This window comes from Cyprinus carpio, chromosome B14 (genome assembly GCF_018340385.1).
Source record: "Cyprinus carpio isolate SPL01 chromosome B14, ASM1834038v1, whole genome shotgun sequence".
In the NCBI taxonomy this organism is placed as follows: Eukaryota; Metazoa; Chordata; class Actinopteri; order Cypriniformes; family Cyprinidae; genus Cyprinus; species Cyprinus carpio.
In genome coordinates, this window is record NC_056610.1 from 4,484,638 (window position 1) to 4,510,330 (window position 25,693).

The 25,693-nt window shown below is 38.3% G+C and overlaps 1 protein-coding gene across 2 annotated transcripts in view; it reads right to left on the reverse strand.

Moving 5' to 3' along the window:
• Positions 1-24,478, reverse strand: part of LOC109102894 (alpha-1,3-mannosyl-glycoprotein 4-beta-N-acetylglucosaminyltransferase B) — a 114,085-nt gene extending 89,607 nt beyond the window's left edge. The window contains exon 1 of one of the 2 annotated variants that reach the window (XM_042737793.1): positions 24,220-24,478. In XM_042737793.1, coding sequence (XP_042593727.1) covers positions 24,220-24,316 — 97 coding nt within the window. In that variant the 5' untranslated portion in view covers positions 24,317-24,478. Of the gene's footprint in view, positions 1-23,949; positions 24,188-24,219 lie in introns of those variants that run through there. The other variant, XM_042737794.1, reaches the window with a different exon arrangement.
• Positions 24,479-25,693: the final 1,215 nt, after the last annotated feature.

Genomic DNA, 25,693 nt, shown 5'->3' on the forward strand with positions numbered 1-25,693 from the left:
CCCACTAGTTTGGCTCTCTACAAGCCATTTTTTTGCATTCTTTTTGAATGAAAAGAATGACAAGGACTCTCTAATGGTTGCCGGCAATGTATTCCATTGCTGAACTGCTCTTACGGAGAAGATGGCCTGAACAAAAGCTGTTTTTCTCCGGGGTATGATGCAGTCCCTCACTTCCCTCACTGCCCCTCTAGTTACCCTAACCTCACTGGATCTAAAATGTATAAAATCACATAGTGGAGGAGGTGCTAAGCCATATCTAATTTTATAAATTAAACAAATGTTTTTGAATTTAATTAGATTATCCCAGGTAAGTAACTGATATTTCCTCAGAATACTACAGTGGTGGTAGTGGTATGGTTTTTTTATCCAGTATTTTTAATGCTTGTTTGTATAATCTTTCTAATGGTTTTATTGTTGTAGAGTGAGTATTGGACCAGCTTATTAAACAATATGTTATGTGGGATAAAATCATGGAAAAGAAATATAATTTAGCAGCTTCTGTTGACATGAAATCTCTAATGAATATGAAATTTGCTAGACTGAACTTAATCCTATTACTAACTTTTTTGATGTGAGTTTTGAAATTGAGATTTGAATCTATATATTATCCTAAATATTTATATTCTGTGACAACCTGTAACCTTTCTCCAGATATAAAAATTTCAGGTTCTATATATATTGTTTTTAGAAAAAAACATGGTAACTGTTTTAGATATATTCAATTGCAGACAGGATTGTTCAAGCCAGATTGAAATCGATGATGCTCCTTAAGAGGAAAAAGCAATTTCTTAACTACATGTCAAAATAAGAAGAGGGGAAAGGGGTTATCTGTCGTGACTGAATTCAATATTGTCCTGAGGTTTAGTGGTTATCAAATGAGAGGTGAGCATCACAATGTGGGAGATTAATGTTGTTTGATGTAATTTTTCTGCCTCATGGCATTTTCTGAATTGGCAGAAGACAGGATAAAACATTCGCTCTCTAAAGCAGCCACGAGCAGATGTATAAAACAGAACATTAAACAGACAAAATGAAATGGTCTGGTGTAGATGATTGAGGCAAGTGTCCAAGTCTTGATTAATCATCCCGATAGACGTATCTGTGTGTGTGTGTGTGTGTGTGTGTGTGTGTGTGTGTGTGTGTGTGTGTGTGTGTGTGTGTGTGTGTGTGTGTGTGTGTGTGTGGAGAGAGTGTTTGTTTGGGTGATCTTAAGAGTGATATGTGTTTCCTGTCTTCCATCTGGCAGCTTCTTGCTAATTAATCTCAGCAGCGACCCGCTTCATTCAAACAGTTAAACAAATCTTCACATCCAGATGCTTCTGAACCATGGACAGTTGAAATAAAGTAAGCAGAAAGACAAAGTGACAGACAAGGATAACAAAATTGTTTGTGTGAAAAAAAGATAATTTATAAATGAAAACCCTTGAAGTACAACTTCAAATTTCCATATGCAGTGGTTCTAACAATAAAAATAATAGAAGTTCTGCTCATTTTACAATTATTGCAGAAGTTTTTCACTTTTCAGTAACCTTTTATCAGCTGGTATTTCTTTTTTTGCACATGTACTGATGCCTGTGTAACGTTTAAATACTGTAAGGTGACTTGTACTGTCAGTGTGTTTACAGTGAGGGTCTGTGTGTTCACTGAGGGCCTGTTCATGGAAAAGTAAACATTTAACCTGAGCTGAACTTCCCTCAACAAACCCTAAACCCATCAAGCCCATCTATACTGCTGATATTCATCTGTAGAAATGTGGAGGCATGAAAGAATGTAGTGTTCTCCAACAGTTCTCTGCAGTTATGCACTAAAGGTTTTTTTTTTTGGTCAAAAGTGAAATCTAGGACACGCTAGGCCAAAAACCCAAACTGAAAACTGAAAATGATTTTAAAAATCAAAGCGTATACACTTGATCTTCCTCTAGATGGTACTGCTATATTCACATCTAAACTACAGCAACTGTTAAAATACTGTGTAATAATGAAAGTTAAAGTTAATAAGTAATTGTTTCCATTCAAATTTTCTGCTAAAATTCTCTTTCGTCTTTCAAAACTTGTGTGTAACTCAAATGTCTTCAAATGAGACAATCTGTAAGCATATCTGACTCAGGAAAAAGAATGAAAGAATTTTAATAGTTATATAATGACATATTCGGTAATACTATTTAATGACTGCAACAATAAATCAAAACATCTTTTGCACAATTTGTCTCCATACTCCAAAAATATCTGTCAGCAGATATTGACACTTGTGACCTCATCTCAACTTGGCATATTAACCTGCCTAAACTGAAATAAATGCCATAACTTTATAAGGTCACTTGTACAACTAAAAGCACAACACATACTCTGCGAAATCCTCTCTAGCACTTGTTTCCCATGATTCAAACACTGAAGGCATTCTCAGTTCTACTTTTAGACCGATCATCTGTTATTCTGACATGTATTTGTTTTTCTTCTGCTGGGACTTCATTTGGATTGATGTAACACTACAAGCATGTACTCTGAGACATTAAGGCAATTATTTTATGTGCATTTCTATGCTGCACCACTGTAAAGAGAAAGTAAAGTGCTTCCCATGAGAAAAAGTGAACTGAGATTCCTTGACTGGCCAATAGAGTGCTTTCAAGGACGGACTGAGACAGGGCCTTCTTTGTTTCTATGATGATACCGATACACCTGCAGGACAGCGATTCACTTTGAAGGACGCAGAGATGTATATCAACAAGCAATCAACCAGATCTCTGTACAAAGTCACTAAATTGAGTCAAATAAAGAGATGCTAATCTTGCAAGCAGAAAGAAATTTCTCTTAAAAAGGCTTACAATAGCTCCCACCAGGTCCAATGCGATTCATGCAAGATTAGAATTTAGGCCACAACAAGAGAAATCAACAAAGAAATTAATGTGACATCATTTAAAACAAAGTCTGGCCAGAACAAAGATTTTTCTTTATATTTAGTATTTATATTAGTGGAATATAACCCTAATATAGCTGCACATTGAGCCTTTAAAACTAATTTAGTAATTTGATAACCTCACATTTGGTGGAAACTTACATGAAAGTGCTTGTTCAAAAATCTAACAACACCACCACACAAATTCACACCTAAACAATTTAATGACCAAACAAAACTCCTAATCCACATTATTTATTAAACTGTTTTGCTTACCAAGGCACAAAAAAGTCAGACAATGAACAGCAGCATTAATCCAACAATATATCTGGTAGCTAAAATAAAGGAAGCTCTGAATAGCAAAGACCAATGAAAGCAGTGTCCTTCACACGACAGCTGGACGCCACACAACACCATTAACCTCCGTATCCCTCCACCACACGCTGCTGCATAATGAAATAGGTCCATCTCTGCACAGACATCCCAGCGTTTGAACTGCAGGTCAAGGAGATGTAAAGCCACCCTGAGGTTTTCTTTAATCATTCTAAATGGTTCCCTGTCCCCGTTCTCAGGTCTGGAAAGGAAACCCCAGTGCTCCCATTACGAGACCCGTCTGTGTGGCAGGAAGAAAGAGTGCACAAAGATTTTAAAAACCATCACATCAGCAGCGAGACCAATCCCAATCAATTGGTTTCTTGAGCAGGGAAATGAGGTAAAGAGATGAGGCTGATAGAGCTCGACCAGAGGGGAGAGAGATAAATGTAGAGTGTAATGGAGAAAGAGAGAACAAGAGGGGGTAGTTAAGTAGGTATTCCTGCCGATTGATTTGTCTGCTTCTTGAGACGCTAGTTTATTGTGATAAATGAAAGTGAAAATGCAGAGAAAGTTAATGGCTTGGTGAGTCAGAAAAGACTACTAAAGCTGTGCATTCACCTTCAGGTGCATAAACAAACGCACTGAACCAATAATCCAGGTGAATTTTACAGTATTCCTGAAATCAGTGCCAAGAAAAGAGAGACATTTTGGTTTGTTCCTTGCACAAAACTGTGCATGAAGCATGGTTTCCCACAACTATCATTTCTGTACAAGTAGCAGTTGATTTAATTAAAATTAAGTGCTTATTGCATGGAAGGAAAGTGACCACAATGTCAACAAACATTTCCAAAAATATCTTCATTATTCACTCTATTACAGAATGAATGGATGAAGCCCACTGTCTAGTCCTGCTGCAACCCTCAAATACATGAAGTAAAAAGATAAACACAGTGCTACAGGGATGATGTAGTTTTGTAACCCTGGTTCAAGGGTAGAAATTAATGGGGGCTTGTGCCGTATAGGGCTGGGACAATAAATCGATGCGTCACGAATCAAGAAATGATTCTGCATCAATTCTGAGATTTTCCGAAGGCATCATGATTCTCTCTTGAATCAATTCTGAGCTTAGTTTTTAACAGCAGATGGCGCGGTGTGCTTCAGAAATAGCCGTATTCTGCTTGCTTCCAGTTCCTTACACACACACCACTTGAACCTAAAACAATCATTCATAAAGTTCGAAAAGGTTGAAGCGAATTACAAGGATGTTCACAGTGGGCTGTTTACATTAATCTTGCATTATAAAAGCATAAATGCCGATGTGCAAGTACATTTAAACACTCTTATATTACTCAGCCGAACGAACAAGCGCTCTTCTTTGTGAGCATTTGAGTGTGCGGTTAAAAACTAGCCTAGAGCGCCATCTGCTGTTGTTTTTTGCAGCATTGAGCTTTTAATTCACTTCTTGTTTATTGAACTGTTGTAAAAATAAATGTCATATTTGTAAACATGGTAATATTTGGAGTAAAGCAGCACTCTTCATGTGTAATTGATTAACTATATGAAGCGGTATAAATGTATACATTCTCTGCCCCCATGTCTTGAATTTGTGATCATTCTAAATGTATTTTAATACACTGAATCATACCATGAAGAACGCACTCTAAATGCGTTTGCGCACTAATCTAGACTTCACGTAATGTATGCGTGCACTCTGTAGGTGTTTTGAACGTTTTTTGCAAAATACTCAATGTCAAATTCGCACATCGTTAAAACAACAATTACGATATTAATCGCAGACGATATATATCGCAAACCCCTACTTCATAGACTGTCGCCTGCCAATGTTATTGTCGTGTTTAGATGTATGCTTCAGACACCGTTCAAACCGAAGCCTAACCCAACACACACATAAACAATACACATCATTAAATTCTCCATAAAATGAACATATACAATAACATAAAATGTTGCATTAAAGGTGCCATAGAATGCATTGATACAATATTTTAAATGGTTCTCTCCCAGAGTGTGTATGTAAAGTTTTATCTCAAAATACCCCACAGATAATATGAATATATCATATCTAAATTACAACTCAAATTTTATGATACAAACCAAAAACATGCTGTTTTTTGTGTTTGTCCCCTTTAAATGAAAATGAGCTGGTGCTCCCGCCTCCCTTTTCAGACAATGCAGAGCTTCAAGAGCTCATACTCGCGAGCATAACGGTGTTACGGTTTAACTGGTGGTGACCGTGTTACTCATCCTCACATTGCTTCCAAATGCAATTTTTATCTACCACATTCCTATTTATGATCATTCTGGTAGCACGTGAAGGCAGCATTACTGAAAACAGGCAGAGACATTGGTAGCTTTAGCAACATTAGCTTTACAGAGAGCCAAGAAGCTCTTTTGGAAAACAAAATATAATGCGTGATGCTTACTTTGTCTGGACGTTTGCGCTCAAAGTGTTGGGATCAATCCCTCTTTCAGAAGCAATCTTTGCACAACTCCAGCACTGAACTGACCCTCGATTGTGAGGCAGTCCGGCATAAAATGTTAGCACAAACGTATAGGACTTTTCCGTTTTTTTTTTCCGGGACATTTCCTTTGAAAATGAAATGTAACCACAGTGTCCTCAGCGGTCTATAGAGACCCCTATGTTTGTTGGCGCATCCCAACACACGACACTTTTAATGGCTCTTTGGCGCTGACATTGTATCTCCAGCAGCTACAGCAAGTAAACAGTAATGGCGGATCGCTGTGTCACACTCAGAGCTGTGTATATGCTTATAGGGCAGAGAGTGTCACAAATGGGCGGGACTTTTGCCGAGTATGATGCCATAGTAGTGAGAAATCTGAAACTGCTAGTGTGGAGTGACAGTTTATGATTTATTAGGATTATAAAACAATGAGTGGGTGGATTTTTACCATTATAGGCTGTTTTTTTTCCACACACTGCAGCCACATAACTGTCTTCAAACATTGCATTCTATGGCACCTTTAACAAAGTCGACAGCAGTATATTAACTGCCAAACTTCCATCCCAGAGCGTGAAACCACAGCAACCACTTTCTATTGCTCAAGCCTTTTTTTCATCATCAGGTAGGTGCAAATTTATTTCCATTTGATTGTGTGACTACAGGATATAATCTATATACAATTTTAAACAGATTGTTGCTATTGGTAACAGTTAAAGTATTCTGACTGATTTAAGTAATTGGTTAAATTTATGTATTTGACATTAAAGATAACACAGATAAAATTAAAAAGGTAATTACAAAAACTGCCCTTTATGAATGTAAAAAATGGCCCTGGAAATCAATACCAGGGTGCAAATATTAACCCTTAATGGAAAAAGTTACATTTTGACCCTACCCTGATTCAAATCTTATGTTAGGATATAAATAAGCTGCATCACAGAAGCGTGACCTCAACATCACCACCACTTCCCATAACGCTTTCGATCTACAAGCTGGAAAGTTTGATTAGTATATTTTGCAAGAGCACAAATATAAACACAATGAGGCTGTGAAACCAGACTAGTGAGTAGATGAGTCTTCCTGTTCATCATGATGACATTTAATGTCCCCGAATACCACATTTAGCCATTTGTTCAGCCCAAAGTACACTGGTTTTTTATGCATATACAGTAGGTCAGTGTTTCCGACCATGTTTCTGAAGCCCCCTCAACACTGCACATTTTGCATGTCTCCTTATGCCATGATTTTAGCCCTGATTTTCACTCACAGAGAGTTTTGTGGCTTCTTTGGTGGACCTGTCTGTGACTCAGAGTCCTGTGGATATTTATATTTTGTGGATATTTTGACCAATTGAAAATATCATCTGACTTCAAGACGATGGAACCGGAAGAGCTAAAATGCTAACTTCCTGCAGAACTCTACTGAGAAATCATGTTCACATGACATTTAGCATTAACATAAAGTTGTTTAAGCTGACAACATTATATAGCCTACTGTATTAACTGCTAAATTTAACAGAGCGTGACACCACAGCCACCACTTTCTGTCTTCTCAAACCTTTTTTTTCAAGAGGTGCAAATTTATGTTTCCGTTTGGCTGTGTATTTGACTACAAGGTGGAGACAGAACACATTGTCGTTGTGTACGTTTGTGCACATGTTTGTTACTGTACGTGACATACTTAGTGTGTGGGCGAGCAGCCTAGAATTCATTTAAAACACATTTGAGCTCACATCAGTGAATCAGGCAGGTCCCTCCTACCCTCAGATGGATCCATGCCCACTGAACTGTCAGCACGGGAAGCGCTGCGCTGGCAGATGGCTGGCGAGAATGAACAAGCACAATGGCCAAGCGGTCAGTAAGTAAAGTCTTACTGATCAGCCCTTAAAACAGCGGAAAACACATCAGCTAGAATACAGCGGAATTTTTTTTTTTTTTTTATAAAAACCAGAACTGGCCAGACATTAAAGAGTAATGACATTTCAGAAATTACAGGATGGAATTTTTCTTCCTGCATTTTATATATATATATATATATATTCAGAAATGTATTAAGAACTGATATTTTCTTGAAGAAATAGTTTATCCAAAAATGAAAATTGTCAGTATTTACTATGACACTGTAAGCTACTGTCATTTACTACGACACATTATTGTTCAGCATAAATCTTGCGAAATCTAACAATTTATCCTCACTATATGGGTCAATGATACGTCCATGATAATGAAATGCACCCCTCCGTTATTTTATTTTATTTTTTTTACATTTTTAAGAAAGTTTTTTATATAAATAGTATTAAAATCATAAATATAAATTTCTATAAGATGATATGCAATAAATTTTTATAATATAAAAAAAAAAAAAATATAAAAGCATTTATATACATTTTTGGGGAATGGAGGGTCACACCTCACAAAATTTTACAACCTAAATAAATGTCAACATGAATTTGAATTCATCCCAAACCTGTGTGAAAAATATATATATATATATATATATATATATTTTAAGTATTTTACAGTGAAATAACATTTTGTTTTTTTTTTTTTTTATTTTTATTTTTTTTCTTCACAGTATATTGTAGGGTACTGGGTCAACCAATTAATCATTGTATTAAAATGACTAATATCTTTCAGTGTGAGTAGGTGTGAATCTGACACACAAACATAAACATGCACTAACTCTTGAAGGCGCAGATGGCCGGCACAGCAGGAATCAAACTATCTACAGATTCTGAACACACTGTCAGACATGCAGTGTACATACACACGCTCCACTGCATCTTCCTCACTGAAGCCGACCCTAAGGTCGCCCCCTGCTTTTTAATTGTATCTTCACTACTGTGTTTCATCATATCATTTCTTCCACCAGCATCTCATCCAAGAATCTCTGCAAAGATGGCAATGCATCCTCTCACATACAATTATTTAATCACTAAAATTACTCATTACATTTATGCCAAAACTGGACATGGTAGATATAGTAAGATCTATGATATACTGGTCACTACTTACAAATAAATTACAAATGTGTGTTTGTCCATAAGGCAATGGGATTATATAGCCAGTTTGTAACGGCGTCATGACATGAGAAATCCAATTTCCCTTGATCTTTTGGCATTTAAGAGATCTTTGTACCATTAAAGCATCTTGCAAGTTTCGTAGAATAAAATGTAATTCTCTTTATAAACAAAACATTTATTTAACCAAGCTCCAAAAAATGGCTTGTTTGGGAAAAATACATTTGTATACGCAAATCACATAGGACAAAACATTCACTCTTGTTCAATGCGAATGCTGTGTGCTGGAATATGAGCAGTCATTTATTCCGTCATCATCCGGGTGCTGATAGCGCACGCACAGGTGAGACCTGAACAGCACACGTTGATATCTGTGTTTAAACTAAACTCATTTAAGCTTTGCCAGTTTAAACATTTAAGAGCCAGAAGACGCGAGCTTGCGCGAGCAGTGAGAAGATTTGTGCATGCGCTCATCCGAAGCGTGCAAACCTGCGTCTCAGAACACGCGCAAATATAAAGCTCTCTCTGAAGTATTGTGTTTGAATGGACAAATTCACACAAAAAATATGTCAAAATGCCTGTCTTGGTAAGTATCCTATAGCAGACATAGCCAGTGTCCTGACATTTTATCCTACCCATTATATTTTCCTACTGTGCATGCGCACATCAATATTGCGTCCTTTTTCTCATGCTGAACAACGATATTTAATGTATCTGCATTACTGTAAGGGTAGGTATAGGGTTGAGGTAGGTGTAGACTTTAATAAAACACAATCTTAAAGCTAGAAAAAAATATTTATTGTTGGTTTCCTGTAGCCGTATCCCTTCTAGCTACAACCGCAAATATAACACATAATTACTGTATCTGCTCTTGATTGAATTGTTACTTTAATAAAGATTCATCTTTAATTTATACAGTCAAATATGCAATGCTGTATAACATTTGATTACTTTATTCAATTTCTGTACCTAAAAACTAATGCTAGACCTACCTAAAAAAAAAGAAGAAAAATCACTGTTTATTTTATTTGTATCTTTACTCTTTTGTATTTAATTGTGCTGTTGCTTGTAGTTAGATAGTATATTCTTTTTTTCTTTATTTTTATTTGAAAGTATAGTTCCCTTTCAAGGGAACTTCGAACTGCGTCCTCTAGGGGTCGCTATGGGGAACACCTCGTCGTGACCCGTGTCTGAAGCATACAAATGAAAAAACACCAACGAGTTGGCCGGCGACAGCCTCTGACGTCACTACCGGTGCGACTATAAAACAGGCATCGGGAAAACACGTCATTCTCTTCTTCGTCTTCACTGACTGTTTTGTTTTGAAGCGTGCATCTGAAAGAAACCGGTAAGAGCGCTCTTTCTCTGTCTATCATGGCGACTACTAGCAGCGTTTAGACAATGTATGCCTCCGTGTCGGCGTTATTTGACACCTGATGACACACACGATCTTTACGTGATTTGTTTGGGTAAAGAGCACGCACGCGATGTCTTTGAGGAGGCAATCTGCGTGCATTGCGAGCATTTTTTCAAGAAAAAAGCTCCGCTCTGCTTCCCGCTGTTCAGGACCCGCCGTTGCTGAGGCACGGAGGAGAATGAGCTCGTGAGAATTTCAGGTGGATCTGTCTGAATGGTTTAAAGAGGGACTTTCCCTTTCGCGCTCAAAATGGCGGCGGACGAGAGAGAGCCTCAGGAGGATGATGTTATATCTTTAACCTTTCTGATACTGAGGTTAGTGCTCTGCTGGGTTTTTACCCAGGAAAAGCAGGAGATATTTGAGGATGGTGAAGAAGCTGAGGCTGAGCCTTCTCAATTCTCCTGCCCTGTGTATGTAGAGCTGTTGGAGTTTATGGATCGCACCTCGATGAGCGCTATCTTTCCGACCATAGCCCTCCAGCTCAGGTGATCCTTCCATTTCTGCCTGATCTCCATACAGAGATCGAAAGGAAATGAAAGAGGCCGTTTTCTTCTCGCATCCATCGGTTTCGCCATAAGAGTTTTGCCGACATCGAGGCGATGCGCGAAAACGGCTATGAGAGGATGCCCCCTGCAGAAAGAGCTTTCATTCTGCGGGGGAGACATCCTCTCTTAATCTCCCTCCTTGCCATCTAAGCCCCTTCAAGCAATGCATCTTGCTTAAATGGCAAGGCATACGCAGCAGCAGGTCAGGCTGTGGCTTTATTACAAAATAAATGCTTCAAGCATATCAGACTGATCTGCTGAGAGACCTGGATAGAGGCGAAGGCCTTTTTCCTGATCAGGTAGCCGAGCTGCGCCGCACCACAGGCCTCTCTCCGGGCTACCAAGCAGGCCATGGTGGTGGCGGAGAGACATCTGTGGATGAACCTGGCAGACATCAGGAAGAAAGAAAAGGCTTTCTTCTCGATGCTCAGGTTTCGCCTTCTGAACTTTTCGGTATTTCCGTTGAGACGGTGATCGAGAAGTTCGGGGAGACGAAGGCGCACTCCGCTGCTTTCAGATCCTTCGTTCCACGAAGGTCCAGGTCTGAGCCCGAACAACATAGGGGTCCTGGCCTGTCTCGATCTGAGGATCAAAGACGGGCACAGAAGGCTAGTGTCGTGACTCACGCTCCTCCCCCACCTGCGGGCAGGGTTAAGAGGAATTGTGGGTCACAAGGGGGTAAGCAGAACCTAAGGGATGTGATCCAGACGAGGCAGCGTTCTCATCTGAGTCAGAGTGATACTGAGGTATCTACTCGTTCCCCTTTAGGGATTTTTAACTTCTGCTTTTATCCTCCCCTTCCTAATTCCCCTGTAACCACCAGCTCTCCACCTGATCGAGGTTAGGTGGAAACCTCTAACGCATAACAGTCTCCTATGCTGGACCTATAATGTTTTTGGCTGGTTCTATGTTCATAGCAACCACCTTACTGATGGTCCGGACTAAAAGGAGGCGCCCCTTGAGCGGGGCTCCAGCGCAGGAGGGTGGGAGTAAAAAAATAACCCTTTCTGTATATACTTATGTGTAAATTGCTGGTGGTTATGTGTCTACTAATAAACTCTGTGAGTTTCCTTTGCAGTGCTCAGTTACAGTGTTTACTAAACACTCGTCAGCACCAGCCATCCGGCTTCATGTTCCCGTATTAGGCGGCTGAGATCACAGGTTTTCTGCGGGAGCCTCCTTGATCATCAGGCCTGGCACAGCACTGCAGGGAATTTCATGGATGTCCGGCCAGGTCACCCTGAGGGGTCTCCTGGCCGCTTAGGTGCTGTCGCATCCAGCGGGAAGTGGAGGTGGCAGTTACAGAAGTCTTCTTGTATATGCTGCCTCAGGTGATGCTCCCCTCTCTAGAGGTTTATAAAATTCGAGCTTGCCTCTCCCGTGCGGTTCAGCGCCTCTGCGATGCTTAGGAACCTTTAGGTACACACGCTAAGCTCTGTGTACTTTCTGAAAGCCACATGGTGGTCAGTGTGCACGTGAACACTTTGCGCACTTTCTAAAAAATCCACGTATTGGTAAGTGTGCACGCAAGACTCTGCGCACTTTCTGAAATCCTGTATGGTAAGGGTTACGCGCTCCGCCTCGTTCCCTTTCTTGAGATGATTAGACCTTGGTTCCTTGGGCTCCATTCAGCCAGTGTGTATTTGTTTATACACCTCAAGCATCGCTTCCCTCAACATAAAGGGCTATTCGGGCGATTCTCGTGGTAGTTTAGCAGCGCTCCCCTTTTCCAAGAAGGGTCGCCTATGAGCGTGCTTCTCTGTATTCAGGAGTTCTCCTCTCATATGAGACTGAGTTCACTGTTTTTCCCAGAGCGCTCCAGCATTATTTCCACAGATCGAGTTGATGACTCTCAAACATACTTTTTTGAGATGCACCATTCCATCTATGAGCTGCTCTATCAGAGTGCCACGAGAGCCCTTCCTTAGAACAGTATTTAAAAAATCCATGATATGGTAAGTGTGCACGTGAAGTCTTTGCACACTTTCTGAAATCCACACTATGGTAAGTTCGCATGCTAGTACTCTGCGTTCTTTTTTAAAAAATCCTATATGGTGAGGGCTTCGCGCGGTTGCTTCGTGCCCTTTCTTGAGCTGGTAAAAGCCCCGTTCATCTTGGGCGCCACTCCACCCATGTATCCTCGGATACCTATCTAAACAGGGTGTTGCTACTGGAGATCTGTTGAGACAGCTCCTTCAGCAAGCTTTTGCGGAAGCAAGCTGTAGCCCCTGTGTGACAGGCTAGACTTAGTATAAAATGCTAGGTTCCTAGCTGTATCCCTTTAAAGGAATCTTTCCTGATTCCAAGCCTTTAGCTCTACCACCGGGCCGAGGCCCTAACAATTAAGTTGGGTATGTAGCTTAGGCCTTTGGCCGTAAGGGGTATTGTCACAGACAGCCGTCTAAACGTCCCGGGGGCAACTCCCATTGAAATGGTAGAGTTGGTACTTAGTGTTCGCCATGATTCTGGCCTGCACTCCCCTCAGCATGGCGGCGTGGGTATACTGTTCCCCATAGCGACCCCTAGAGGACGCAGTTCGAAGTTCCCTTGAAAGGGAACGTCTCAGGTTACGAATGTAACCATGGTTCCCTGAGTAGGGAACGAGACACTGCGTCCTCTAGCTCCCTGCCATGCTTCGGACGCAAGCTTCAGACGAAGAAGTGAATGACGTACCAGTGTCCCGATGCCTGTTTTATAGTCGCACCGGTAGTGACGTCAGAGGCTGTCGCCGGCCAACTCATTGGTGTTTTTTCATTTGTATGCTTCAGACACGGGTCACGATGAGGTGTTCCCCATAGCGACCCCTAGAGGACGCAGTGTCTCGTTCCCTACTCAGGGAACCATGGTTACATTCGTAACCTGAGACGTTTTTCCATAAACATAGCACATACCGAAACCATATGAAACCATGATACAAATCAAACTGTGAAAAAGTTGAACCATTCCACCCCTTTTATATACATATATATATATATATATATATATATATATATATATATATATATATATATATTATATATATATATATATATATATATATATACACACACACACACACACACACACACACACACACACACACACACACACACACACATACATATATACAACCCTCTACGGCTCTACGGACACCTTGGCAATTGAATCGCCATTGGCTAGTAAATTTTTTCGTTTATTCGCCAGACTGATGTATATGGGCGATTATGACAAAAATCATTCCCTTGAAATTGTAATTGCGATTATTAATTACGATTATCACAATTTACATTAAATTATGTTTATACCATTGTTTGATGCAACTGTATGCCGTATTTTTATATGAAAATAAGCTGAAAACACAAACGGAAAAACCTTCTATGCTTTTCTATGTATATAGTCTATAGTAGTAAGCCTCAAATGTCAACTATACATCGGATTGGTTTCTTCTTTAAATTCTAAAAAAGTAAAAATATGAATGGTATTATAATGTTATACTAAAACTAAAATGAAAATAATGGGAAAAACCCTTGAGATAACATGCAGAAAGAAAAAAATGCATCTTAAGCATGCAGAATAACATAAGTGGACTTTGAACGATTAATTGCCGATTTGAACGAGTACGTAATTGTTGCTTCCATAATTGTATTCGCGATTAGAAATATATATACACAGTGGTATGAAAAAGTGTTGGCCCCCTTCCTGATTTCTTATTTTTTGCATGTTTGTCACACTTTAAAGTTTCAGATCATCAAACAAATTTAAATATTAGTAAAAGATAACACAAGTGAACACAACATGCAGTTTTTAAATAAAGGTTTTTATTTTTAAGGGAAAACTAAATCCAAAACTACATGGACCTGTGTGAAGAAGTGTTTGCCCCCCTGTTAAAACTGTGGTTTATCACACCTGAGTTCAATTTCTCTAGCCACACCCAGACCTGATTACTGCCACACCTGTTTACAATCAAGAAATCTCTTATACAGGACCTGCCTGACAAAGTGAAGTAGACCAAAAGATCCTCAAAAGCTAGACATCATGCCGAGATCCAAAGAAATTCAGAAACAAATGAGAAAGAAAGTAACTGAGATCTATCCATCTGGAAAAGGTTATAAAGCCATTTCTAAAGCTTTGGGACTCCAGCGAACCACAGTGAGAGCCATTATTTACAAATGGCAAAAACATGGAACAGTGGAGAACCTTCCCAGGAGTGGCCGGCCAACCAAAATTACCCCAAGAGCACAGCGATGACTCATCCAAGAGGTCACAAAAGACCCCACAACAACATCCAAAGAACAGCAGGCCTCACTTGCCTCAGTTAATTACTGTTACTAACTGTTATGGCGTGTCCTGGTCAGAAAACCGGCATTACAGGACAAAAACAATAAAACCCATTACAAACGAGGCAGTTGTTGCATCCAGTGGGGACATAATTACTGATTATAATGACTTATACTGTCTTTTTATGCATTGCATATCATGCCGCGTAAACATAAAACCATGTCTGCGTTTGTGCTACTCTACATTGCTCAAAATTCGTGTTTGAATCATCATTGGCAAATCCTATACATATGTAAACCTACTTACATACCATGAGTCAGAAGCACCAGACTGTCCTTGCAAAGAGTGAGGAATGGCCAGCGGCTTGAGTGAGCGGCAGCCAGCGGCTAAAACGAGGAACGGGGAGCAGATTCAACGCAGGAGCGGCCGGGGGTTGCGGCAACCACATGTGATGACCCCGGGCTGGACTCCGCTTCATCCACGGTGAGCACGAAGTTGAAGTATTTCCTCAGTGACCAGCACAGATCAGCTCTAGGCATGACGAAGCAGATATCATGCTCTTTTGGAAGGACAAACAAAGTAGTTTCACTTTCACAATAAAACACACAGCTTCTCCATGAAATGGGGCCGGCGGCAACAGTGAGAATAAAAGATACGCCTTCTTTCTCCGTGTGAAAATTAGGGCTGCGTTATGCAAATCTTCCCACATAGTGACGTAGAGATGTGGGGTTTCAGGGGGGCGTTAACAAGTCTTAACTTTTAAAAAGAATATCTCTTTGAATTTGAGACTTTAGTCTTTGCAACTTTACAGATCTTCTTTATGCACCAAGAGAAAAAAAACACTCCAGAGAGAAAGGAAAATACTAAAATCGCATCATATGACCCCTTTAATAATAGAACTTTAGTAATTAGAAATAAACTTGATAACCATGTTTGAATGCATATTAGTAATCTTAACTGAACATTTTAACTGGACTGGTGGTGGTGGTGCTATTTTGGTCATTCAGTGTTTCTGTAAAAAAATTAAAAAATAAAAACAAAAAACAAAAAAAAAAACATTGGGGGAAAAAACTAACAAAAATAATGATAAGATAATAATGATACGAATTCTACTAATAAGACGAGCTGCTGAAATTCATTAATATTAATCAGGTTTTGTGTGTTCGCTCGAACTAATTTGCTGAAATCAAAACAGGGACAATAATAGGTGAGCGCCAGCCAATGAGATTGCTGTTTGCGCATTAGCTCCGCCCACTACCAGAGTACACAGCAGTTCTTAAAAGCTGAAGAAATCCAAAGGAACGCCGTTATTTTGACAGTAAAATACAACAAAAAATATCGTTTACATTTAGTGCATCTCTCTCTCTCTGCCTTTACACTAGAGTTTACGGTACGTCAAATACAGGTGCATTGCAGATCCATTCAGATGAACTGAAAAATATCACAGATCGATTGATGGAGAGTGAAACTCTGAAGCACTCAGTTAGTGTGTTAGCGCACCACACACTGGCGAGTAAAATCTGAGAATTTATTATCCATTGGCTAATATTAGACATCATTTAGTCAAGCAGAATGAAGATTTAGTCGCATATGCGAGTGATTTACTTGCAATGTAGAGTGTTGATATATATATATATGTGTGTGTGTGTGTTTGTGTGTGTTACATGTTTGTTCAGAGCATTTGATTGCATATTTTGTTTTGTAAACAAGCCACAGTGTTAATGGAGAGTTTGTGAAGAAACTTTTACTTAAAGATGAAGTGGTCAACTGTATTGGATCTGGTAGGAGCCACACCACAAACTGTATGTAAATGCCCTTGGCAAGTGTTAATTTGGAGCCTGCTCATCATAAACTAGGACAAACACTCATACAGGTCAGTGAGCTGTGGCAAATGCTAATCAGCTCTATTGATCCGGATGTGCGGTTATGAAATGACCAATGAAATCTACGAGAGCACATGAGGACAAATAGGCCTATTGGTCTGTTGATGAGAGATATTTTTAAACAATCATTTGAAAAATTACATGAAGTAATCATCTGAACACATTATATGAAGATATCATTAGATGGATAGGATGCATGAAAAAAATGAAAAAAAATGTCCACGATAAAGAATTTTTTTTTTTTCCATATTTATTCATATTTTAAAAAGTACCATTTTCTTAGAAATGTACTCTGTGTATAGATGTTGGTTTCACAAAATTCACAGTGGTTTCATTTTTGGAAAATATATTATTAAAAAAAAAAAGTTTACATTTAATGATAGTTTATGACCCACTATTTTGCAAATAACAAATTATTAATTCATATCATTACATTCTTAAGAAGTCACACCACATGACATTTTACAACCAGAACTAACCTTGCCTTGGTCAAATGATCAGATATTTTAAGAAACTTATTGACCTTGACACACAGTCAAGAGGGTCCTCAGGGCTCCTCTCTATAAGATTTTTTTTTTTTTTTTTCAGGAGAAATTATGACAGCAAGCAGGTTTCATACTTAAGGGAACCTGTACGAGCTGAACAGCTGTCATTGAGATGAATGGAAATGGCCAACGTACAGGTTTCCCCAGGTCTTATAGATATCCTTGTGAAAATTATTATGAATTATAGCCAGAAAACCACAACAATTACGATAACGACACAGAGGAACTAGATAATTTTTTCCAGCTGATGAAGAATACATCTGACTTTAAAGTAGCAGATGACAAAAAGGAGCACACTTTTAAAAAAACAGATCATTATGGTCTGTTGGTGTGGACTCTAATAAAGCTATTGTTATAGTTGTTATTCTTAATGTGAATACCATGCATTTACACTGAACTTAAGCAATTTTCAGAAGTCTCCTTCCTAACATCTGAAGGTTTTTCTGTTAACGGATCAGTAAGAGCATTCCTGTTTCTCTGGGTGAGTGTATTTCTCAGTTTCAGCGCAGGGTGATTGGGTGTCAGCGCCCGTATCAAAGGTCTGGGGCTCTAATGGGGTATGACAGAGAAATTGAGAGTGAACTCTGAAAGGGTCGTGGGAGCAATGCCTTATGGGAAAATCTGTCCTTCCTGGCTTTAGTGCGCTCTGGGTAAACATGACCTCTCCTGACAGACCTCAAGCATAAAAAGCAAGCAAACAAATGAGATAGAAGGATGACAGATAGGGATAAAAGAAACACTCATAAGTAAGCACAATGGCCTCCACGAGAGGTTAAACTCTAGGTTGACCTTGCAAACAGTGCGCAAGGGCAGAATCGTGAACACAGACTTTACAGCGCAAACCACCAATATCACACCTCTAAAGAAAATGGTGAGATAAGAAATGGTTCTTTGAAGACACAAGAAGCACAGACACCATCTCTTCATGAAAAAGCAATGTATAGACCTTTCACAGAGGTCACACAAATGGGAACTGATCGAGTACAGCACACAAAACTAGAGGTGAAGAATATAGGAATATTGACAAAATTGAAGATTTAGAGGAGACAGAAGAAGAGCAGCAGTTGGGTTAATGTACTAAAAAATACTCTTTATTCTTGCTAGTTTCTACCATTTTTTTACTATGTTCAAGAAAAGTTTAAATTTTCTGCCTTAAAAGTGGTGTACAAAAAGTTTTAAAAAACTGTACACATCTTAATCATTATCAAAGGTTTTTAAATATAAGTTTCTTTTTCTTATAAAAACAGTATTAAAGTTATAAATATAACTGCATATAATAATACATAAAAAATAAAAAAAGGTTTGGGGGAGTCGCACCTCATGACCTTTTGCCACGTGAACTTTAAACTACTTAAATTAATTTTAATTCAGAAATTAAAAATACAAAGAGTAATCGTGGGTATGAATCACATCATTTTTTATGTAGCCTATATAAGTCTCTTATGCTCACCAAAGCTGTTCTTATTTGATCAGAAATAGAGTAAAAACAGCAATATTGTGAAATATTATTACAATTCAAAATAGCTGATTTCTATTTGAATACATTTTAAAATGTAATTTATTACTATGATGGCAAACCTGGATTTCCAGCATTACTCCATTCTTCAATGTCACATGATTCAGTTTGTGACAATTTATTTTTGTATATTTCTGTGTAAACTATGATAGATTTTGTCAGGATCCTTTGATGGATAAAAAGTTGTTTAAAAAAAATTTGAAATAGAAACTAAATACAATATAAATTTCTATTTCAAATTTTATTTTTCCTTATTGAATTTTTTTCTTTACTATTTTTCCTTACTGAGTCATTACTGAGTAAAAGTATTAGTATTATTTAAGAAAAAAAATAACTTACTGCCCCTAATCTTTTGAATGGCAGTGTATTTAGACAATAATCGACAGAACAAACAAACAAAAAAATGGTGTCAGGTTGCATAAAGTTACACTTTACTAGTATGCATAATGTAATCAATCAAAGAGAGAGAGTGCATGAAGCCACAAATCACACACTCCTCAGAAACACAACTTTTGTCTTACGCTCTGTACCAAAGTTTAGTTTGCTGAACTATGACCTGTAAATTTGCAAAGTGCAAACACCAATAGAGGATCTATTTGACCAATAGAGGATTTAAGCATCACAGATCGATTCAAAGAACACACACACACACCTAAAGCTGCATGGTTTGCACTGCTGTGGGTCTTAAGTAATTTCACACGCTCAAAGTCCAGTCACGGCTTAACACTGCCGTCTGAAAGTATGTGAGACTTCACATGCAATGCCCACATGGTCTCTTTAGTCACATGCTATTCTCCTGATAACTAACTTATGATTGAGAGGACACCACACACACACACACACACACACACACACACACACACACACACACACACACACACACACACACACACACGTTTGTCCAGCTAATCACACAACATAGACTTTTATTGTTTTATATCAGCTATTATAATTAATATAGTAATAAATAATAATGCTATTAATAATGTTCCTGTGGCTCAGTGGTAGAGTATTGCGTTAGCAGCGTGAAAGGTTGTGGGTTCAATTCCCAGGGAACACATGTAAGGTAAAAAATGTTAGCCTGAAAGCACTGTAAGTCCCTTTGGATAAAAGCGTCTGCTAAATGCATAATGGTAAATATAGAAAGACTCTAACCCAAAACAAAACCTTTTAAAATGACAGCTTTTTAGATGGGCAGTGATGATGAAATATCCATCTATTCCATCTATATAGTGCAAAGAGTAAATGCCTTCAGTACATCAGCGACGGCTGTCACCTCCTGTCTAAATTCTCTCCATCATTGCTCTCTGCAGGGTATGAAGCGTGTCTGAATATGACAGAATAAGGGTGATTTTGCACATGCAAAGTACACTGGCATATTGCCCTCTTAATGCTCTGACCCATAACCAGAACAATTAATCTGTGTCCCTGAATGAGCACAAAACCTCTTTCTCCAGTGTATAATTAGTTAAACAACAAAAATAAAAAATAAAAAATAATCTTTTGTTATTATCGACCCTCGTGACTTTTTTTTTTTTTTTTTTAAATATCAGGTTTAAGCACATGGCGGATCAAGCACACACGGTTGAGCTTCCATTTACTATATTCGATGTGCTCAATGTATGTGCATTGGCCTATGTTTAAATAAAAACTAACATTTGTACATCATATAAAACAATGGTGACAATTTTTCATTTTGACTGAACACTTTAAGAAAAAAAAGATTAATTCTAGTGTATCGGTTTGTTCGGACAATGTGTTATGTATAATATATACAATAAACAATTCACCAGCTCTAATCTCTCAATGATCTGATCACTGTGGTGAAAGTTAAAAGTTTTAAGTTTCTTTTTTCTGTTGAACACAAAAGAAGATATTGAATAATGTTTGTAATTAAAAATTATGAAACAGATAGATCCGGTCCTTGATTCTGATTGGTTGAGCCACGTTCAAGCTTTGTTTAATCCTGTGTGTTGCCAGGCATCCACTTTGTTGGAACCACAACTGTTTCTGGGGAACTACATTGTTTAGCGGAAGAATACTGTTTTTATTAATATCATTAGACTTTATTTGCTTTGATTTATTCTGTGAAACTTTACAACATATATGGAATAACAGTTTTATAAAAGCAATAAGCTCTGAGAAGCCGTGGTTTACAGTGAATTTATAACAGCTAAGGGAATCAACAGCTACCATCATCTGTCTGGTTACCATCATTCTTCAAAATATCATCATCTGAGGCTGAACAGAAGAAAGAAACTCTTACAGGTTTGAGGGTGAGTAAATGATGACAAATGATATTTTATACTGAACTATCCCTTTAAATTCCTCTCTGTTCCTCACACAAAGCTATCACGTCGACAGAAGACATGGAATATAGACATAGGGTCACGTTTTTATACTTCTTTTTGGATGTTTTTTACACTTTAGGATTGAGCGATGCAATCGTTAACTAATACATTCACAGTTATTTAGAATATACAGTATATTGCATATATACTGCATGTCAAAGATAAAAAAAAAAATTGCGACTGCAGTAGTCAGCTGCGTTGATACATCAGGAGACTTCTGGTTTTGCATGGTTACTCCTTCTCAATGTTGAAGGATAGTGGATGTCTTGTAAACATTCGCAAGACAGATTTGCTTCATAGTGAAACAGAAGTAAACGCTGAACACACATGGGGTACACGCCTGCATTTCTCCATATGGAAATCACAGGTAAAACATCAGTCACATTAATTATAAATGATGCCACCTGCTAACCTGCATTCTCAATCCAGTCTCACTCTCAGTGTGTGTGTATGTGTTTGCAAGTGGGTGCCGTCAGGAGGGAGGGTGGCTTGCATAATGTAGCCTCTGGCAGAGGGCCACATCATATAATGAGTGAAAGAAAAGGGCTACACGAGCTGCATCACCGGGGCTAAATTAAGAGAGACAAGACTGTTCCTGCCTACAGGCACATCCCCCGATACACACACACACACACTGTGCATATGCCTGCACAGCTCATCGTGACAGTGTCTCTTTGACTGAAACAATAGTGTCCTCTTTGTCTTAATGGTTCTGTAATGGTGTGTGTGTGTGTGTAGGTGTGTGTGATGTGTGTGTGTGTGTGTGTGGTGTGTGCGCGTGCATGTTTGTTCTGTTCTACAATGCCAATATTTTTTTTTTTTTGGTGGGGGGGGCATGATAGCTTTGTGTGAGGAACAGAGAGAAATTTAAAGGGATAGTTCAGTATAAAATATGATTTGTCATCATTTACTCACCCTCTTGCCCATTAAAAAAAGTTTTTTAGCTATTCCACCTTTGCAAATTAAAATAAAAAAAAATATATAGACTTTATTTTCTCTGTAAAGTATATAACCATTATGCTTTTTATTTTATTTTTTTTCCAATTGTGATTAAACATTTACCCTTCTGTTTTCATTTTTTAATGAAAATCATCTTGTGAGGATGCGATGCTGTTTTGTTATTACATAAAATAAGCACTAATTAAATTCAAAACAAATACTATAAGTTTTTTATTGTGTACTGTACTTTTTATTTTTATTTTATTTATTTATTTATTTTTTGCATTTCCATTGAAGTTGAGTAGACCTTAAAGAGTTCATTTTAATTTAATATATTTAACATTTTTAAACTTGTTAAACTCAAAGGTGAAATATGACTGACAGTTGTTTCAGCAGTATGTAAGAGAGGTTCACATAATGTTGTGAGTTTATTGTCACTAAAAACCTTAGAGGTCACCATTTGTGATGAGTCCATTCAGAAATAAATAGACTCAGGAGTTGAATGGTTTAAGGTAGAAATATGGCCAACATGTTATGGTCTACATTAGACATGCACACACACACACACACACACACACACAAACCAGGGGGAGAAAGGTTCTTCTAGCAAGACAACAAATAATGTCCAATTCATTTAAACTGGAAAAAGACTTAGACAAACCCAGAAGCTTTCAAAACAATCTCAAAATCTCCACAGTACACTGATACAGTCAAACCAGCACGTGTGTCAAGCTTTGTGTGGGTTTCCACACAAGTAAATAACAAGAAACAACTAAACCAAACATACTCTAAACTTGAAGAATATTTGGGAACAGAATACGATACTATTGCTACAGATGAGATGAGCAAAGGAAGATGTTTATGACAAGAGCACAGGAAGTTACAAGCAAAAAAAAAAAACACAGAGACAGAGCAAGTTCCAGTGAAACAAACACAAATTAAAAGTTTGTGTCATAAACAGCTATAGATCTTTTTCCTGTGTTGAACTTAGCAATTAAGAAATAGCAGTTAACCAGAGTAGCTACATCTGCTTTGATTTGTGACCAGCTCAACTACTCCTAAAGAGTCAGGCAGGAGAAAAAGAGAAAAGATGAAAAGTTGTGATGGAGAGAGAAACTAGAAATTTTTTTTTCCTTTTTCACACGTGCTCTAATAGAGTCTGCACTCACATATTAAAAAAAGCTCATTGTGTTATGTGCACACAGGTGTAACCATGAGGCTTAATTAATGAATATGGATTGAGAGCAAACAAGGGCATATACAGAGCTTGATATAATTAGGATTTAAAACTGGGAGCAAGTGGAAAAGGCCAACTGAGTAATTTTAGGTAATGCGTTACACAAACATCATACCCATTTCTCATTGTTCACAAATGTCCCATACTTTCTGCAAGTTATGCCCTGCCTTCTGAAGAACCTTATGAGATATCAATCACCAAGATGTAAGCCGGAAATATCCATCACATTCAAACAAGAAAGCAAATGCCAAGATTTAAATGTAGCGGATCTATCCTGCTTCATCATACCAACTACATTCAAACATGTTCAACATCAGAAGATTGTTACAAGCATGCTCAGAACCTCTCAGGAGCCTTCAAGCAGCCCAGGAAGCGATGACTGCATTCGAAACATTTACTAGACAAAAAAAAACCATGTTGAAATAGCATCAGATAAGGGGTTTAGGTTGCTTGTTTAGAAAGTGCAGATGTAAAAACAACATCAAACCCCAAATGAAAGCAGCATCTCAGCAGAAAATGGTTATTTGGGTAGATATGCTTCTAAATTTACCTGCAAACGGAACGTAATGCACTATACAGTGTTGCCTTTGTATTTCAGCGAACATCAGCAGGCCTCTTTGATAGTTTGAGGGGCAGTTGAAGACAGAAAAACACAGACAAGCAGCAGCAGCGTTGCACTGAACAGCTGCTCAGTGATCTGCAGCTCCAGCGCTTCAGTGCCGCATTTGAATGCATGACAGAATGCAAGAGAAGCATTTGGTTTCCACGCATGATGCGTTCCGTTCAGACAGAGAGCGAGCGCGTAAAAACAGGCTCTTACCTTTGGAATTGCTGAATGCGGTGTACCAGGATAATGATATAAGCCCACATAACCCGAATAGTGAGACTGTTAGGAAGGTGCCATTTCTGAGCCTCATCTCCGGGTGCGCGCCGGTATCATGTCCGAACCGAACCGTGAGCTCGAGCGCGTCTGGCGTGCGTTAATGACAGCGCGCGCACATGAGAGAGGAGAGGGAGGCGAGAATGCTACAGACTGTGTACAGTACAGGCAGATGCCGTTTATACGGGAGAGGGTGTGTGTGTGTAAAAAAAAAAAAAAAAAAGAGAGAGTATTTCTTTTGTTTTCGTTTCGCGGTGTTTTGTTGGATTGGCTCGTGCAGGCGGTGCAGCTGCTCCTCCGCGCGGTCAAAAAAGAAACACGCTCTCTATTTTTGCAACAGTGGCACGCTGTAGAAGACTTGTGTTTTATTTAATATCCCATAAAGCACACATTGTTTATTGTTTGAGGTCCTGGTGTATCTTTATATCATCACGTGCTTTGCTGTAACACCATGTTTAAGCCTGTAAAAGATTATAGACAGAAAAGATTAATGATAATAAGAGGTTAGTAAATTCATGTAAACATTATCTACATGTTAAAATACACTTTGTAGGCTATTGCCATGTACATAATGTTTACATGAATTTATAGTGTGAAAAAAATCACTTACCTCTTATTATTATTACTTACCTTTTCTGTGTAGAATCTTTTACCATAACACTGCAATAATAGGCCTAATTAAATGCCCAAAGCTCAAAAAAAGCAAAACTTTTAAAATAATTAAAGTTTTATAAGATCATAATCTTTTAACTACCCTTCAACACTGACCCCCTTGATTTCCAGAAGTGCCTCAACCGGGCTCAACTTAAAAAAATAAAATAAAAATCGATATTGTAATCAACATTGTGCCAGAATATTTCTTTGTGTGTGTGTGTGTATATATATATATATATATATATATATATATATAGCCAACAATTCTTTACATTTTTATTTATATTTCCTCACTGCCATTTCAAAAAACTTTTAAATGTAAATATAAAATATATGTTATTTGTAAACTTTATTTGGTTTGTCTTAGGGTTACTTGCATGGGTGGGGTCAGGGGGGGTTTAAAGGGGTCATATTATGCGTTTTCAAATTTTCCTTTCTCTTTGGAGTGTTACAAGCTCTTGGTGAATAAAGAAGATCTGTAAAGTTGCAAAGACTAAAGTCTCAAATCCAAAGAGATATTCTTAATAAAATGTAAGACTTGTCCATGCCCCCCTAAAACGCCTCGTTTAAACACGCCCCCACATATCTACGTCACTGTGTGGGAAGATTTGCATAACGCCACCCAAATGTTCATGCAAAGAAAGAAGGCGTACCTTTTATTCTTGTTGTAGTATTGTTGTTTCTGCCGCTGCCATGTTGTATAGACGCTGTGTGTTTCACTGTGAAAGCAAAACCACTTTGTTTGGCCTTCCGCGGCTCA